This window comes from Carlito syrichta, unplaced genomic scaffold, assembly GCF_000164805.1.
Source record: "Carlito syrichta isolate Samal-C Ts95f unplaced genomic scaffold, Tarsius_syrichta-2.0.1 Scaffold303594, whole genome shotgun sequence".
NCBI lineage: Eukaryota > Metazoa > Chordata > Mammalia > Primates > Tarsiidae > Carlito > Carlito syrichta.
Window position 1 is genome coordinate 115444 of NW_007247690.1, and position 18241 is coordinate 133684.

The 18241-nt window shown below is 40.9% G+C and overlaps 1 protein-coding gene across 1 annotated transcript in view; it reads left to right on the plus strand.

Annotated features, from left to right (window-relative positions):
• SEMA5A (semaphorin 5A) overlaps window positions 1-18241 on the plus strand; it is a 120649-nt gene that overhangs the window by 81792 nt on the left and 20616 nt on the right. Inside the window, exons 7-9 of the mRNA XM_008058694.1 lie at window positions 847-1072; window positions 3032-3250; window positions 16825-16995. Of these exons, the coding sequence (XP_008056885.1) occupies window positions 847-1072; window positions 3032-3250; window positions 16825-16995 (616 nt within the window). The remainder of the gene's footprint in view (window positions 1-846; window positions 1073-3031; window positions 3251-16824; window positions 16996-18241) is intronic.

Here is an 18241-nt window from a genome sequence, read left to right on the forward strand (position 1 = left end):
GTTAATGTTGTGGGATTCCCCTCTAGTGAAACATCCTTTACTGTCAAATGGAGAAGTCATGATGTAGTATTGCATGCAAGGTCAGCCCGTGTACCCCTTGCTCTGTTTTTGAAGCCATAGTATTTAGAATTTTTGTTAGATAAATCAGTAAGAGCTCCAGATAGATTTTCATCATCTTAGTCCTGAATTACATCCTATCCCACACATCGCCTGTCTCACTTGCCAGAGCTTCAAAGCTACTCTATGCTCAGCTATCCAGGATCCTGTCACCTGTGGTTACAAAGGAGGTACCCAGGAGTGAGGGAAGGAAAGAGAAAATGAAAAATGCCTTCAAGTTATTAAATGAGAAATAAGAACTTCTTATAGAGTAAAATGTTTCATGTATTGTGTTGTCATGTGGCCACCCTGCCACTACCTGGGATGTGTGATCCCAGGGCTTATAATACCCATTCATTTCAAACTAAATATTATGTGATCTTAAAATTAATCTTTTAGGGAAAACAGCTAAAGTTAACTTTAGAATAATTAGCATTTTTGGTTGCTTAAGTAAAAGGATGATTTTTATGAGATAGCCTTTTTTTTCACTATTAAGTTTATTTGCCTCACTCCCTTTGTTTACACAGGAGAAACTGTGCAGATGCCTTTTGGAGATGAGTTGAATACTGAACATTCTGTGAAATGCATGATGCAACATAAATGTGTCTTTAATTTTATAGAGTCACCCTTGAGTGTCTTAGATCTGATGTTGTAGAGACCCTCATCTTTCCCTAAAGGACAGGCAACCCTCGTGAGTCCGCTCTGTTTGGGACATATGGTAAGATTCGCTATACCTGTTCCTCCCCCCAGGAGTACCAGCCTTGTAACACCAACCCATGTCCTGAACTAAAGAAGACCACACCCTGGACACCCTGGACACCTGTCAACATCTCGGACAACGGTGGCCACTACGAGCAGCGGTTCCGATACACATGCAAAGCCCGCCTACCTGATCCAAATTTGCTGGAAGTGGGAAGACAGAGAATCGAAATGCGATACTGTTCTAGTGATGGAACCAGCGGCTGCTCCACAGATGGTGAGTAGTGAGTCTGTAGGGCTTGACTCATTTCCATGGAAAAACCTTTGGTTTTATCTCTAAGGTCATAAAGAACAAGGGGGAATTTTTGTTTTTGATTATTCACTTTTTAGTAATCTTTAAACAATGATTCATGTACAGCAGAGCCAATTTTATAGCAAATTAAAGGGAAGGACCCTGACAATAGGAAAGTAGTTATATATGAAGGTGATCCCATGAATTAATCCCCCCAAATGGCACTGTATTTATGATGGATCCAGAATCATTGGTATGAGATTTACTTAGTCTCAGAAAAATCATTCATAGATCTTCTGGTACTAAATCATCAGCTGAAATGCACTAAAATGTAAGCTGAAAACAAACTTTATTTTTCCCTAAATTGGACAAAGGCAATGAAGTGCATTTCTTTGTTTATACCTATAAAAATAAAAACTTTCCTTTAAAAAGCACAATATGTGAGAATACTATTGTAGTCTCTGAAATTGTTTTGCCCTCAAAGCTGTGTAAATCCTTGCATGCTATATTAATAGCATGAGAAAACCCTGAGGTAGGAACTGACCCTGAGCTCTGCCTAGCCCTGACACAGAATGGTCATTTTACCTTGGGCAAGTGTCTTGCTCTTCTTAGAGTTCAGCTGTCTTAGCGGCAGAAAAAGGGATTGAGTCCAGTGATCTCTGGGAATGTCATTCTTTGCTTGGTTCTTTATCTCTTTTTTCACTTTCATCTAATTGACCAAAACTCTTCCAAAGGAAAAGCTACTCCAAGAAAAAAGAAATAGATACAAATGGGTCCTTTGGAGCACCATTTAACGAAAACAGGGATGACTCCATCTTGAGACCATCCCAGACATGCCTTAGCACTTTGAGTTTGTGATCCTTCTTTACTCTCACAACATGAACAAAGTATAGAAAGGACGGGGACAATTGACATCATTTTTAGAAAAGAGGTCTTAGATCCTTTGTGGTTGGCTTTGACAAGTGCCACAGAGCTAGTGTGTTGCCATGCTGGACTGATCTGTTGGGATAAATCTGCCTGTGTTGCCACAAGGAAGGCTCTGTGTGACAGCCACTGGTGCGTTCATGTCACAGACCTCCATGACTTCTCCTGGAAGCTGGTGAACAGCTTGGATGCTTGGAGGCCCAACAGTTGCAGTTCAGAGCCACCTGCTTTGACCACGCTTTCTAATCCTATTGTTCCCACCAAATTAACTCTCTCTTTCCCTCATATTACTGCTCATTGTAGTTCAGTGATTGCACCAACTTATTGTTTCTTACAAAAAATAAAGAGACTGCTTTCATGGAGGGTTTTATGTGAATAGATGTACAACTTAAATGTCACCCACCAAGAAACATGAACAACAGAATGTAGTCATTCTTATTAATTTTATGTAAACTTTTTCTAGTTAGAAGAAAAAATTTATGGTGAAATATCAAGAGGAAGATAACTGAAGACCCAATTTTAAGATACATATTCTACAAGGGATGATCTTGTTGCCTCCAACTAGGGGGTGGATAAAATACAGGAATTTACATATGAAATTTCAGATAATTTTCAGAATTTTTTTCTTGTACAAATATTTCCCATGAATGGTTTTGAGGATGTGACCCATGTAATTTAAAAGCCATTTTTAAACAGTGACTATATCCCATCAAATTTTAAAGTATAGGCATGCTCATGTGATATTTGGGATATACATCTCCTAATATAGTATTTATTTTTTATTTGACAATCACATTTAACTGAACTTCCTCTATTTTATTTGCTCAATCTGGGGACTCTATCTTCAACTCATCCATTTATTCCCTTATTTCAAAATAAGTTTATTTTGTGATAATAAACTGAATTTGAGAGGCTATTTCTAGAAATAAAGTAGAAGGCGATACAGAATAAAAGTTCACATGGACTGTAGTTACTCTGAGAATTCCCAACAGAATCACATTTCAACTGTTTCCTTACCAGGTCTTTCTGGTGATTTCCTGCGGGCTGGGAGATACTCTGCCCATACCGTCAACGGGGCTTGGTCAGCCTGGACGTCCTGGTCACAGTGCAGCCGTGACTGCAGCAGGGGCATTCGGAACAGGAAGCGTGTTTGCAACAACCCGGAACCCAAGTATGGGGGGATGCCTTGTCTGGGTCCATCTCTGGAATACCAGGAATGCAACATTCTGCCCTGCCCGGGTAAGTGGATTGTATAATCTAGAAAAAAACATCTGAGAACTCAAGGGACTCAGAAAGTCTTTTAATTTAATTTAGGCTCTGTCAGAGCTCTGGCTGTGTTTGGGATCTTTGTTCTTAATTATTATCTTGCATGATGTCAACACCTGTTGAATGAACACACAGTAACAACAACAACAAAAAAGGAATAACAGAAGTGTTCTCAGCTCCTAACTCACCCTCTCCAGCTGATCCGAAGCCAAATCCCAAATCTTTTCAAACAGTACTAAAACTCTTCACTCAGTCCTGTTTTGGGTCCATCACACAGCCTCAGGTTTCTAGGTAAAAAATATCTGACTGGCAGAGCCACACATCAAGGCCACTTAAGTGCTGATCTGTGACTTTGGACGCTGCTTTGACTTCTGTCTGCATGAAATCTCTCTGAGGATAGGGACTCCCGTGATGGTCTCACTCACTCCTTGACTTCAGTTCCCAACATGGGCCTGGCACACACTGGAAACACCTACTAGTCACTGTTGAGTGATGAGGAAACAAAGAATTGGTTAACTGACTTCCCTTCCTTCATCCATTCATTCCATTTCTTAGCAAACATTTTTGGATAACTCACTGTGTGCTATCTGCAGGGTATACAAAGACACAATGATAAGATCCAGGTTAGAAAGTAACTCCTGTGAGTAGCATGAATAGTGTCAGCTCTATATGGTCACCTGCTACTAGGTTGGTGACAAGATGCGATGGCTACATCAGCTAAGGACCCAGTGAACCAGCCTTTGGGAGTCATGGCAGCTACACCAAGCTGCCTAGTCTTGAGAAGTAGACAGAAGTTCACCAAATTGACAGGCAAAGATGGGAAATGGGGAGAAGAGGTCTTTACAAACATCAGATACAACATTTTTAAAGGCATGAAATCTTAGCATCTTTATTGTAGGTACAAACAACTCTCTGAATTCTTTGAAAAAGAAACTAGCATGTAGCAGGGACTCAATGGGCTTTTGTGGAATGTGTGGCTGGAGGGATAATAAATGGATTATAAATGCATGAGTAGTTGATGAATGGATAAACATGTATATAAACTTGAATACACATAGTTCCCAGCTTCATAGCAGAGGCTCACAATAATGTTCCTGCCCCTGCAGCTGCACGGCTCTTCCTGGGTTATCTCTGACTGAATTTCTACAGTCTCAGGAGACTCCTCTGCCCACCCAGCTTTCCCAGCCATGCTGATGCTGAGAGGCTGGGAAAGGTTACAGAGCTGTTCTTTCCCACAGCCCCAGTGGCAGGACTCCTGCTCTGGGGGCTGAGAGGGAGCCTGTTGGCGACATCACCAGATTTGCGTTCATGCTGTAAACTGGAATGAGGGGAGGTCACGGTCCCTCCACCCACCCTCCCCTTCCCAGGCTGCTGGCTTGATTCCTCACTCCATTGGTGAAGTGTGCAGACCTGGTCACCATCCATCTCAGAGACGCTCAGTTCACATGATCAGTCAGTTGCTTTTATTATAGCTGATTCGGCGGTTGAGCCAATACCGTGTCTACATAACCTTCATATCTTGACATAACTCTGTCTTCATGTTCAGTTTAAAAGTCAAGATTCCATAGAGCATTGTGGAGTTATTCAGGGTGGCCCATGTCACTCTGCATGTGGCAGTGGGTGAGTTCAGGATTGCCTGGTGCAGAGGTCAACCCTCGCTCCCATCTCCTGGAAAATTCTGCAACATGTAACAGAGTGTGCCTTCTCAAGGAAGATTTGGAAGTCCCCTGGGGCTGTGGATACTGAATTGCCCAGAAGTCAAGAAGCCAGTTAGAGAGCGAGTTTTTCATTTTTTTTTTTTTAGTTGGAATCTCACTCTGTCACCAAGACTGGAATGCAGTGGCATGCTCCCAGCCACCGCAGCCTCCACCTGCTGGCACAGTCTTATTTCTTCAGGACACTCGCCCCCTATGAATTAACTCTCTCTAACCTTATTGGCTTCATAGAACACAATTACAAAAAGACAGTATTTTTGTTTTAAAATGAATTTTATCATTATTATCAGCTATGAAAATAAATCTTAAAAACGAGAGAAATATGAAATACCTTTTAAATTAATCTGTGAAAAACATCTCCAATTCTAATGTATATAATAATAAAACATTTTAAAGTTGTGTTCATGTTGAAATGATCATTTTTTCCACCTTCTATGGGTTCATCTATTACAACTAGTACCCGCTCCTACGTAATTTTTTCTTTTTGAGTTGGAGTCTCACTCTGTCGCCCAGATTGGAGTGCAGTGGCTGCTCCCAGCCACCGCAGCCTCGACCTGTTGGGCTCCGGTGATCCTTCCACCTCAGCCTTCCAAGTAGCCGGAATTACAGGCGCACACTACCACGCCCAGCTGATTTTTTTATTTTATTGTAGAGATGAGGTCTTGCTGCCCAGGCGGGTCTCGAACCCGCAGGCTCAGGCAATCCACTCACCTCAGCCTCCCAAAGGCGCGGGATTACAGGCTGAGCCACCGAGCCTGGCTTCTCCTACGTAATTTAACTCCAACATTGGGAAATAGCTGATTCTGTCTCCTTTACTCTTTTTCTGGATGCATGTTTTATTCAACTCTAAAATCTCTAGGTCTCCACCGATAAAGGTAAAGACAGGCAATGGTTCTTTGTTGCTGAGTAATATTCAACCTACATGAAAACAACCTCAGAGTTATACTTAAACCCTACAAAAACTAGCATAGTAAATGCAAACTCTTTCATCAGCTGTAACTAAGATGGTTCCCTTTTGTCTCTATTCTGCAAACAATAAGCCTGAGGGAGAAGGAACAGAGAATTCAGTGGAGCAGCAGACTTATGGAAGATGTGTGTTTTATTGATGAATCTGTTAGACACCTATGGTGTGCTCAGAACCATTCCTTTCCATCCATGGAATCCTTGAGTCCTCATTTTGAAGCAGGGGACAGAAGAAAGTTGGAGGAAAATCCTGCTCAGATTCTTAGAGAAGCAGAGAGCACAACCGTCCTGCAATGCAAACCGTGTGGGCCAGGCCATAGTTCCTCCAAAGAATCGACATCGCAAGTGCCCTGTCCTGAGTGCCTGTGAGTGCAGGACTTTACTTCTCTCCTCACACAGGAGGTCTGACTTGCAGATGTTTGTTATTTAGTGTTTACTTTGGTGTTTAAACCACTAGTAATTGTTGCTGCCATTGTTTTTATTTTACTGTAATAGGTGAAGTACTTACGTTAGAGAAAAGGATAGATAGATGGATCTGAGCTTGAGTATGTTTGTCTGATCTTCGCATGAGGCAATCTTTCTTGGGCTATATTAGATGGTGATTCAAGCCATGAGGAGATTCCTGTGTGATTTTTAGCAAAGTGGCAGGAGTTATGTGAAGCCCTAATCCATGGTTATGGATCTGGTTCTTGGTAAAGACTATTGCATTAAGCTTTATATTCTGTAATTTTTATTTCAGAAAGACATTAGCCTTTCTAATATGCACTGTTATTACAATATCCAATATACTGTATCTTTACTTTGTGACGTAAGTTGAAATCTGCAATAAAAGGGCAGAGTTAAGAGAACAGGAAGCAAACACTGGGTTAGGGTTAATTTAGGGACATGCTGGGGCAATTAAGAATCTTTGCAACTGCCTAGTAGCAGACTCAATTCCCCTTTGAGTTTCCTTTGTACTGGAGGCATCTAACTCTCTCTTAAAATATATCAATAAAATTGAAACTGTTGATGGTAGAGTATGGTCGTTTAATACAAACTCCTAAGTGGGAACATTTCTGCAACTGGGTTCCCTTTCAGCAACTGGTTCTATTACAAATGCTCCCTCAAACTGTTGACATTTCAAACAACAGCTCTATTCTCTCTGTTAATGATACACAGTCCGGTGTCAGGAGAATTTATCAGGATACCAGAAGGACACTTGCTGTGTGTGGGACAGAGGATTTATTAGACTAGACTAGATGTGATTTGGCTTAAGTGTTAGTTAAAATGTAGATGGGAATAAATACTGTTTAAAATATCACAGGATACATTACACACATCAGCTTCCTGGTATGAGGTCATTAGATGTTGCATGATTAAGGAATGATTGAAATGAGCACATTTAGCCTTCTGTTTTGTATTTTTGTTTTTGCTGTGGTAAGAATACTTAACATGAGATTTTAATAAATTTTTAAGTGCACAATATAGTATTAACTATGGGCACAATGTTGCATAGCAGATCTCTATATGTTATTAATCTTGAATAACTGGAACTTTATGCCAGTTGAACTCTCCATTTCCCCCTTCCCTGACAGCCACCATTTTATTCTCTGTTTCTGTGGATTTGACTATTTTGGATACTTCATGTACATGGAATTATGCAATATTTGTCTTACTGCATCTAGCTTATTTCATTTAGCATAATGTCCCCAATTATGTTGTTACTTATAATAGGATCTCCTTTTTAAGGCTGAATACTATTCTGTTGTGTGTATATATACCACATTTACTTTATCTTTTCACCTATTGATGAACATTCAGGTTATTTCCCATATCTTGGTTATTGTAAATTATTAGTACTGCAATGAACATGGGAATGCAATATCTCTTGGAGATCCTGATTTCAGTTCTTTTGGATATATACCCAAACATGGAATTGCTGGATCATATGGTAATTATATTGTTTAATTTTTTTTTTTTTTTTTTTTGAGTTGGAGTCTTACTCCATCGCCCAGGCTGGAGGGCAATGACACTCTCACGGCCACGCCAGCATCGACCTGTTGGACTCTGGCGATCCTTCCAAGTAGCCAGAACTACAGGCACATGCTTCCACACCTGGCTAATTTTTAAATTATTTTTATTTATTGTAGAGATGAGGTCTCACCAAGTTGCCCCTGCTGGTCTTCAAACCACGGGCTCAGGCAATCCACTTGCCTCAGCCTCCCAAAGTGCTGTGATGACAGGCTGAGCCACTGAGCCCGGCCATATTGTTAATTGATTTAAGAATCTCCATACTGTTTTCCACAGTAGCTGCACCATTTTATATTCCCACTAACATTGTACAAGGGATTCAATTTCTCTACATTGTCACCAAAGCATTTTTTCAGTAGCCATCTTAGCAGGTCTGAGATGATATATCTCACTGTGGTTTTGATTTGCATTTCCTTGATGACTCATAGGGTTGAACATCTTTTCATGTTACTGCTGGCCATTCATTTGTGAGTTCGTTGTGCTGACAAAAGCCAAGGATCTTCAGAACACATGGTTGGTTCTGAGTCTGGCTCTGATATCATCCAGGGGATGTGTTAGACACTTTTGGGCCCCAGGCTTCCTTGTGTACAGTCAGACAGCCAAGCTTTAGGACACCTGCTGTCCAAAGGCTCTTAGTGGGGTGAGGAGGGAGACCCACTCCACATGAAGCTTCAACTCAAGGTACATAGACAGAAATATTGTCAGCAAGTGTTTCCTGCTGTGAGAATAGATATTGAAGAGAGTTATGGAAAAGTGTAAAGTTCTAGGCAAACACATGCCAGCCTTCTTATTGCTGATGTCACAACCAGTGTTAGATATTTGTTTGATCCCTCCTAACTTTCTGATATACCTTATTCACTATTAGAGAAAATATTATTAAGCTGCAAATTTATCTACAGTGTTCAATCACAACATTTCCAGTTAGGTTGAAACTTATTTTTAAAATAAGTTCAAATGCTTCTGTTTTGCTTTTATGTTTTGTCAGTTAAAATATTGCCTTAAAAAGGCTCATGCTTCTCAAAAATGCTGTCTTTTTATCTGTGCCTATAACTAAAGAGAAACAATACACCATAAACATGTATTATATCGTGGCAGACATTAGAACACAATATAATATGTTATTCTATCTATGCCTGGCTATTTTTTTAATCAATATTTATTATGATATTGTGGGGTACAGTTAAGGGTTAGGTATACAAATATGCTTCGTTCGGGCACCCTTATTGATAAGAGGTGTCTCCCTATCCCCAGACAGATATTTACTACCGTTAATCCCATCTCCCTTCCCCTCCTCCCCATAGTTTCCCACCACTGTCAGTCATTTTCTTATAGTATTACATTGGATATTCAAGGTCCACTATATGAGTGAGAATATGTGATACTCAGATCTTTGTTTCTGTGAGAGATCACTCAGTATTATAGACTGTAGTTCTATCCAGGTGCTGCATAATTCATGATTTGTTCTTTTTTATGGCTGCATAGTATTCCATTGTGTATATGTACCACATTTTTTTAATCCAGTCTTCTTTTGATGGACAGCATGGTTGCTTCCAGGTTCTTGCTATTGTGAGCAATGCTGCAATAAACATACGTGTGCAGGTATCTTTTTGGTAGAGTGATTGGAGTTCTTCAGGATATATTCCCAGTAGGGGGATTGCGGGGTCATATGGGCGGTCAATATTTAGAGGTCTTAGGAATCGCCACACTGCTTTCCACAGAGGTTGTACTAGTTTGCACTCCCACCAACAGTGTAGAAGTGTTCCCTTTTCGCCACACCCTCTCCAGCAACTGTTATTTTTTGAGTTATTGATAATTGCCATTCTGACTGGAGTTAGGTGGTATCTCAGTGTGGTTTTGATTTGCATCTCCCTGATGATTAGTGAGGTTGAACATTTTTTCATTTGTCTATTGGCTGCTCGGATGTCTTCCTTTGAGAAGTGTCTGTTCATATCTTTTGCCCATTTAATAATGGGGTTGTTTATTTTTTTCTTTTCAGCATGTTTGAGTTCCTTGTAGATCCAAGATGTTAAGCCTTTGTCAGACCTGAAGTTGGCAAATAATTTTTCCCTGTCTATGGTGCTCTCTTGATGGTTTCTTTGGCTTTGCAGAAGCCTGTCAGTTTAATGAGGTCCCACTTGCCTATCTTCTCTCTTATGGCCTATGGGTTTCAGGTTTTGCTCAGGAATTGGATGCCAGTTCCAATTTCCATGAGGGTATTTCCTTCATTTTCGAAGGTTCTTATGGTTTGAGGTTTACATTTAGGTCTCTGATCCATTTAGAGTTAATTTTTGTGAATGGGGATAGATAGGGATCCTGTTTCAATCTTCTTCATGTGGTCAGCCAGTTTTCCCAGCACCATTTACTGAATAGGTTCTCCTCTCCCCAGTGGTAGGTGGTGGAGGCTTTGTCAAAGATGAGTTGGTTGAGAAATTGAGGTTTTGATTCTGGAATCTCAATTCTATTCCATTGGTCTATATGCCTGTTCCTGTACCAATACCAAGCTGCTTTGATGATTGTAGCTTTATAGTAAAGTTTGAAGTCTGGTAATGTGATACCACCTGCTTTGTTTTTTGTTTTTTGTTTTTTTTTTTTTGCTTAGAATTGTTCTGGCTATTCTTGGTCATTTGTGTTTCCATATGAATTCCTGTGTTGTTTTTTCTAGGTCTGAGAAGAATGTTGCTGGTAATTTGATGAGTATTGCATTAAATCTGTAGATTGCCTTAGGTAAGATGGACATCTTGACAATGTTGATTCTTCCAATCCATGAGCATGGGATATTTTTCCACTTGTTTGTGTCATCTTTGATATCTTTGAGCAGTGTTTTGTAGTTTTCATTGTAAAGGTCTTTCACGTTTCTGGTTAGGAAGATGCCAAGGTATTTCTTTTTTTTTTTTGTGGCTATTGTGAATGGGATTGTGGTTTTTATTTGAGTTTCTGTTTGTTTATTATTGGTGTAAAGAAATGCGATTGTCTTTTGCACATTTATTTTATATCCTGAGACTTTGCCAAAAGCCTTTATCAGTGTAAGGAGGTTTTTGACAGATTCTCATGGGTTTTCAAGGTACATGATCATGTCATCTGCAAAGAGAGATAGCTTGACTTCTTCTTTTCCTATTTGAGTACCCCTGATTTCCTTCCCTTCTCTGATTGCTCTAGCCAGGACTTCCAATACTATATTGAGCAGGAGGGGTGAGAGTGGGCATCCTTGTCTTGTTCCAGTTTTCAGGGGAAATGCTTCCAGGTTTTGTCCATTTAAGAGTATGCTGGCTATGGGTTTCTCGCAGATGGCTTTGACTATTTTGAGGTATGTTTCCCATATGCCTAGGTGTTCTAGGGTTTTTATCAAGAAAGGGTGCTGGATTTTATCAAAAGCTTTTTCTGCATCTAATGATATAATCATATGGTTTTTGTTTTGACATCTGTTGATGTATTTAATTACATTTATGGTTTTACGAATGTTGAACCAGCCTTGCATCCCAGGGATGAAGCCTACTTGGTCACGATGGATGATTTTGAGATGTGTTGTTGAATCTGGTTTGCTAGGATCTTGTTGAAAATTTTAGCATCTATGTTCATCAAAGATATTGGCCTGTAGTTCTCTTTCTTTGTTGGGTCTTTACCTGGCTTGGTTATCAATGTGATGTTAGCTTCGTAAAATGATTTGGGGAGAGATCCATCTTTCTCAATTGCCTGGAATACCTTCAGTAGTATTGGTATAAGCTCCTCCTTAAATATCTTTAGAATTCTGCTGGAAAGCCATCTGGTCCAGGGCTTTTTTTTGTAGGTAGTTTTCTTATTATGTAGTCAATTTCCTTGATTGTTATTGGTCTATTTAGGGTCTCAATTTCTTCTTGTTTCCATGTAGGCAGGTTGTGTGATGACTGAAAGTCTTCCATTTCTGAAAGGTTTTCAAGTTTGTTTCCATACAAGTGTACAGAGTAGTCTCTAATGATCTTTTGTATTTCTTCAGGATCAGATGTGACTTCATCTTTTGTGTTTCTGATTGTGTTTATTTGTTTTTTTTCTCTTTTTTTCTTGGTCAGTCTAGCTAGGGGACCATCGATCTTGTTTATCCTTTCGAAGAACCAACTTTTTGTTTCATTGATTTTTTGTATTATCTTTTTGTCTTCTATGTCCTGGATTTGGGCTTTTATTCGGTGATCTGGATTCTTCTGCTGAAATTAGGGTTTTTGTGGTCTTGCTTTTCCAGCTTCTTTAGGTGGGTTCTTAGGCTGCTAATTTGTGATCCTTCCATTTTCTTCATGTATGTTGGTAGGTATATAAATTCCCCTCTTACTACAGTTTTCGTGGCATCCAAGAGATTTTGGTAAGATGTTTCTTCATTTTCATTTGTTTCCAGGTATCTTTTAATCTCTATTTTGATTTCATCATTGACCCAGAAGTTGTTTAACATCGTGCTATTTAGTGTCCATGTCTTTGTGGGTTTGGGGGGGACCTTGTTGATGTTAATGATTATTTTTATTCCACTGTGGTCCTAGAAGGTGCATGGTAAAATGTTGGTCCTTTTAAGTTTGCTTATGCTTGATTTATGGCCAAGTATGTGGTTATCTTAGAGTACGTTCCGTGTAGTGATAAGTAGAATGTGTATTCTGTGGTCTTTGGATGGAGGGTTCTGTAGGTATCAATTAAGTCCATTTGATCAAGAGTCACATTGTGGTTTCGGATCTCGTTGCTAATTTTTTGTCTTGATGATCTGTCTAGGGTTGTGAGTGGGGTATTAAAGTCCCCAGCAATGATGGTATTGGAGTCGATATTTTTTTTTAGTTTACCTAGGAGCTGCTTTATGAAAGTTGGTGCTCCTGTGTTCGGTGCACTTATGTTTAGGATGGATATTTCTTGTTGATGGATTGAACCTTTTATCATTATGTAATGGCCTTCTGTATCTTTTTTAATTTTTGATATATTAAAGGGTATTTTGTTTGAGATTAAGATCGCTACTCCTCCTTTCTTTTGTGTTCCATTCTCCTGAAAATTTGTTTCCCATCCTCTCACTTTGAATCTGTGAGTGTCCTTTCTAGTGAGGTGAGTTTCTTGAAGGCAATAGATTGTTATCTGGTGATATTTTATCCATTTTGCTATTCTATGTCTTTTCAGTGGTGCATTTAGTCTGTTCATATTCAAACTAATTTTTGAAATGTGAGAGTTGATCCCTGTCATAATGTTCTTACAGAGTTGTTGTTCTTCCTGTTAGTGTGCTGTCTTTCTTTTGGTTTTAGAGTTGGATCATGTGTATTTTTAATCTTTTGCCTGTACTCTTGTGAAGAATGTTGTTGTTCTTTTTTCCTTTTCTTCTGTGTTCAATACTTTCTTAAGTGTTTCTTGTAGAGGTGGTCTGGTGGCAGTGTAGGCTCTTAGGCATTGGATATCTGGAAAAAATTTCAATTCACCCTCACTGATGAAGCTTATCTTGGCTGGGTAGGTTATTCTTGGTTGAAATTGTTTATCTTTAGAACTTTGAAGATAGGGCTCTAAGCTCTCCTAGCCTGGATGGTTTCTGTAGATAAATCTGCTGCTATTCTAATTGGTCTTCCCTGGTATGTAGTCTGACCTTTTTCTCTTGCAGCCTTTAGGATTTTTTCTTTTATACCTACTTTGTTTAGGCGAATTATTATATGTCTGGGAGTTGGTCTTCTAATTTGTTGTCTTGCAGGGGTTCTCTGAATCTCTTGTGTTTGCATTTTTTCATCCTTGATGAGATGAGGGAAGTTTTCTTGAGTTATTTCATGAAATGTTTGTTCCAGTGTGGCCTCTGTTTCTCTCTCTGCCTCAGGAAAGCCAATTACTCTTAGGTTCAGTCTCTTGAAGTGATCATTCATCTCTTGAACGTTTTGTTCTGTCTTTTTGAGTTTCTTTTTTATGCTTTTGACAGTTTGGGTTAGTTCTGTGTTTTGGTCTTCGAGCTCTGAGATTCTTTCTTCTGCTTGGCTAATTCTGCTTTCCATGCTTATTAGTTTGTTATTTATTTCCCTCACAGTATTCTTTACTGCTGTTATTTCTGACATCAGCTCCTTCCTATTTTCCTCTTGTCTCTCCTCAATTTTTTTAATTCTCTCTATTAATGTCTTGATGTCTGGGTTTGTTGCATGTGACCAGTCATTCTGGGGCTCTTCATTGTTTGTGTTCCAGAATCTGTTTTCTCAGTGTCTAATTTCCCAGGGTCTGTGTGAGACCTATATTCTTCTTTTGGTTTTTCTTCATTTGTGCGGTTTTTCCCCCTTCCCTATTCTTTCGTTCCCTCCATGTCACCATCTTCTTTAATTCTGTAGAGGGGCAGAGGGATTAGTTTTACTTCTGTTTGTTCAATCTCCTATTCTTTATGTATGCCCTCTTACTTTGCTCAATTCTGGAGTTGCACTGTAGGTTGGGGGTGGTCCTTTTTGCAGTTTTGAGGTTTACTTAAGGGCAGAGCTGTGATTCAAAATTTATTTGCAGGTCCTGGTATTCGCCAACAGGTGTATGGATAATCTGAAACCCACTTCCCAGTGCTTTGGAATCTGTCCGTGCCGTGGGGCTGTAGGTTTACTCCCTTGAATCGCCAGCAGGTGGTGCTATCTCAGCTGCTCACTCCAGAGGGGGTGGAGCCGGACAGGAGTTGGGCAGAGGCGGGAGATGGGAGCCTGCCTCAGGGCACACGGGAGGAGACCCACAGCCAGCAGGATGTCATGGTGGCAGCAGAGGTGGCAGTGATCCCAGCAGATCTTGCCTGCAGGGGCTTCAAGAACTGAAGTCATGGATTGCTTCAGGCATGAGTGGCACGATGCGCTATGGCCACCATGGAGGCTGCGGCAGTGCCGGTGGCTGCTGTGTCTGTGACTGCATGACTGTCCAGACTGCTGCAATGCCCCAGCGTTGGCGACAGCTGAGCTCCATGTGAACAGCAGGCTGCTGACACTGGGGTCCACAGCCCCCAGGGAGAGAGCCAGAGACCCTCTGCGTTCTCCTTTGCAGAGGGTTTCATAGACAGATTGCCCCATTGCCATCTTGCCGGAATCAGTTATTCTATCTAAAATAGCCTTGTGTCCTGAATGATTTTGTCATTCCCTGTCATGACTGGTTCTGTTTCTTTTTTTCTGAACTCCCCTCTTTTTTTTTTTAGTGATGTGGGGTACAATTCGGGGTTAGGTATACAAATGTTCATTATACAGGTACCCTTGTTGATGAGGTGTGCCCCCCCTTCCGCAGGCAGATTCCCACTACTGCCAATCCTTTTCTTATAGTATTATGATAATTGTTCAAGGTCTCCTTATGAGTGAGAACATGTGATACTCAGTTCTTTGTTTCTGTGAAAGATCACTCAGTATTATAGACTTGAAGTCCATCCAGGTTGCTGTGAAGTTCATGATTTTTATCTTCTTTATGGCTGTTTAATATTCCATTGTGTATATGTACCACGTTTTATTTACCCAGTCTTCTTTTGATGGGCAGCATGGTTGGTTCCATGTTCTTCCTACTGTGAACAGTGCTACAATAAACATACATGTGCAGGTATCTTTAGAGAATGATCTGAGTTCTTCTGGGTATGTTCCAGAAGGGATTGTGGGGTCATAAATATTTGCCAACTGTATGTCTGACAAAGACCTAATGTCTAGAATCTACAAGGAACTCAAACATGCCAAAAAGAAAAAAACAAACAACCCCATTACAAAGTGGGCATAATATATGAATAGACAGTTCTCAAAAGAAGACATATGAGCAGCCAACAGATACATGAGAAAAGGTTCTGTTTCTTTATGTAGAAACAGAAAATAGAAAATAAAATGATACTGTGTGCATCTCCTCGGTTTTTTAATTGAGTTAGCCAAGGTTATAACTGGGTTTTGCCCCCTAATTAGGATCTAATCTCTTGTTTGACCAATTCTGGAGCTTTGCTCTGGAATAACAATAGGTTAGAACTGGCAAGCAAGAGGGAGGCTTGGTCAGGAGTTTGTTAAACAACTGATCATGTTTGACAGTATCACAAACCCAAGCCCAAGTGAATTCTCAGTGTTAGCAAAGTCAGATAAGGCAAGACTGAGCCTTGAGGTCCCCCATATCATGGTGGAACTCAGGCATTCATCAGGCAGGTCACAGATATGAGGAGGCCAGCCTAGGGAATTTAGGACACCTGAGCAAGCAGATATGTACTCTCAGTTTTGAGCCATCATGGAAATGATTAGTCAAGAAATCAGTTCTGCCAAACGTTCACATTGTAAAACTGCACCTTTCACATCTAACCCCAGGTCTGGCTGCAGATTTTCAAATCCCTCTCTGTAGTCATTAAACGCAATGTCAAATCTGTGTGTTGTACTTAGTATGGTCGTTTAGTGCCTGAATTCACCGAGCATTGCTCACACTTATTTTTCTCATGGGACATGTTAGCCTTTCTTTATCCCACTGTCAAGGAGCAAACCATATTCCAATTAGTAAGGAATCCTGTGACTTTAAATACTTATCCTTGGCTCTAAGTCTCATCTGGCTCACTAGGTGGTGCAGATGGTGAAGGTAAGAGCTGGTTGGGAGCTTCCCATTAATAACCCCACTGTGGTGCATGGTCGTTCTTGGGGTCTGGAATTTTGTAGGACACACATTGCACTCTCCTGTCATCTTTGTACTTAGATATTATATGTTTAGAATTTTTTTTCCCCTGAAAGAATTAATAAGGGAAACTGAAAAAATGTAGGGAGGAATTTTCACAACTGGGGTGTTCACCAAGTGGAAGCCCCCAGATGCCATCAAAAGCCATGCTCCTGTGTGCACCCATGTACCAATGCATTCTTGCAATGCAGATTCCATCTGTAGCTACATCAGAGGAGTTGGATTTGGATTTCAGAAGTGATATGACTTTGTGTCCCTTCCTAGTGGATGGCGTGTGGTCTTGCTGGTCTCCCTGGTCAAAATGCTCAGCCACGTGTGGCGGTGGACACTATATGAGGACCCGCTCCTGCACAAATCCAGCCCCGGCCTATGGAGGGGACATCTGCCTGGGGCTGCACACGGAAGAGGCGCTCTGCAACACACAGCCCTGCCCAGGTACACAGCACGGCGCTCATGGCATGGCTTCGGGACAAAGTGGCTTATTTCCTTGATTTATAAATGGTGAAGTCAATGATACCACATCATAGGGAGTACTGAAAGGGGCTTGGGGGACAAGTCAGTGCCACACTGTTACCCTTGAAGTGACTACAGAACACATCGTTCTACAATAAAACAGTTCTCACCATACTGTGGCTTTAGAACTAGCCTCCGAAGCCCTTATCACAGCAGTGGGAGTCTATACATTGTATTATGATACCAAAACTCCCTGTTAGGAAATATCCCAATGTGGCCTACCTAATTAACCCACCGATGACTCACAGGCAGCACCTTGCTGTGCTGAGGAAGACAAAAAGTCAGAGGAAAGATGGGAAGAAAAGAGCAATTTGTAGAGCTGTCCCCGACTCTGGGAGTCTGAGAAATGGAATCGTCTACAGCCCTTTGACCCACAACCTACCTGGGTACAGCCAAATGTTTTCCCAAGATTTGCATTCTAGAAATGACTTCTAAAATTTACCAAGGGACACCTGGCACTCTTGGGGAAGGCTTCAGCCAGGATCAATGGACTATAATCCAGAGGGAGTGCAATTAGAGAAAGGCAGTGCAATTAAATATCAAATCAGTAAATAGGAGATCCATGCAAAGCAAACAATAGAAGCTGATTATCAGAAAAGATTCTTGAAGGCCAGGCACAGTAGCTCATGCCTGTAATCCCAGCACTTTGGGAGGCTGAAACTGGAGGATTGCTTGAGCCCATGGATGTGAGACCAGCCTGGGCAACATAGCAAGACCTCATTTCTACAAAAAGAATTTTAAATAATTAGCCAGGTGTGGTAGCATGCACCTGTAGTCCCAGCTACTCGGGAGGCTGAGGTGGAAGGGTTGCCCGAGTCCAGGAAGGTCAAGGCTGCAGTGAACCAGGATTGTGCCACTGCACTCCAGCCTGGGCAACAGAGTAAGACCCCTGAAAGAAGGAGAGAAAGAAAGAGATATAAAGCAAGAAAGTAAAAGAAAGGAAGGAAGGAAAGAAGGAAGGAAGGAAGGAAAGAAAGAGAAGGAAGGAAGGAAAGAGGGAGGGAGGGAGAAAGAGAGGGAAGGAAAGGGAGGGAGAGAAGATGGACATTCTTGAAATACATAACCTAATAAAAAACAACAGGGTCTGAGACCTTGCTATTAGAAATCCAGGTGGGGAGCAGGACGTGTCCTTGTGAGGTGCATTTCCCAGGTACTGGCCTCAGGACCC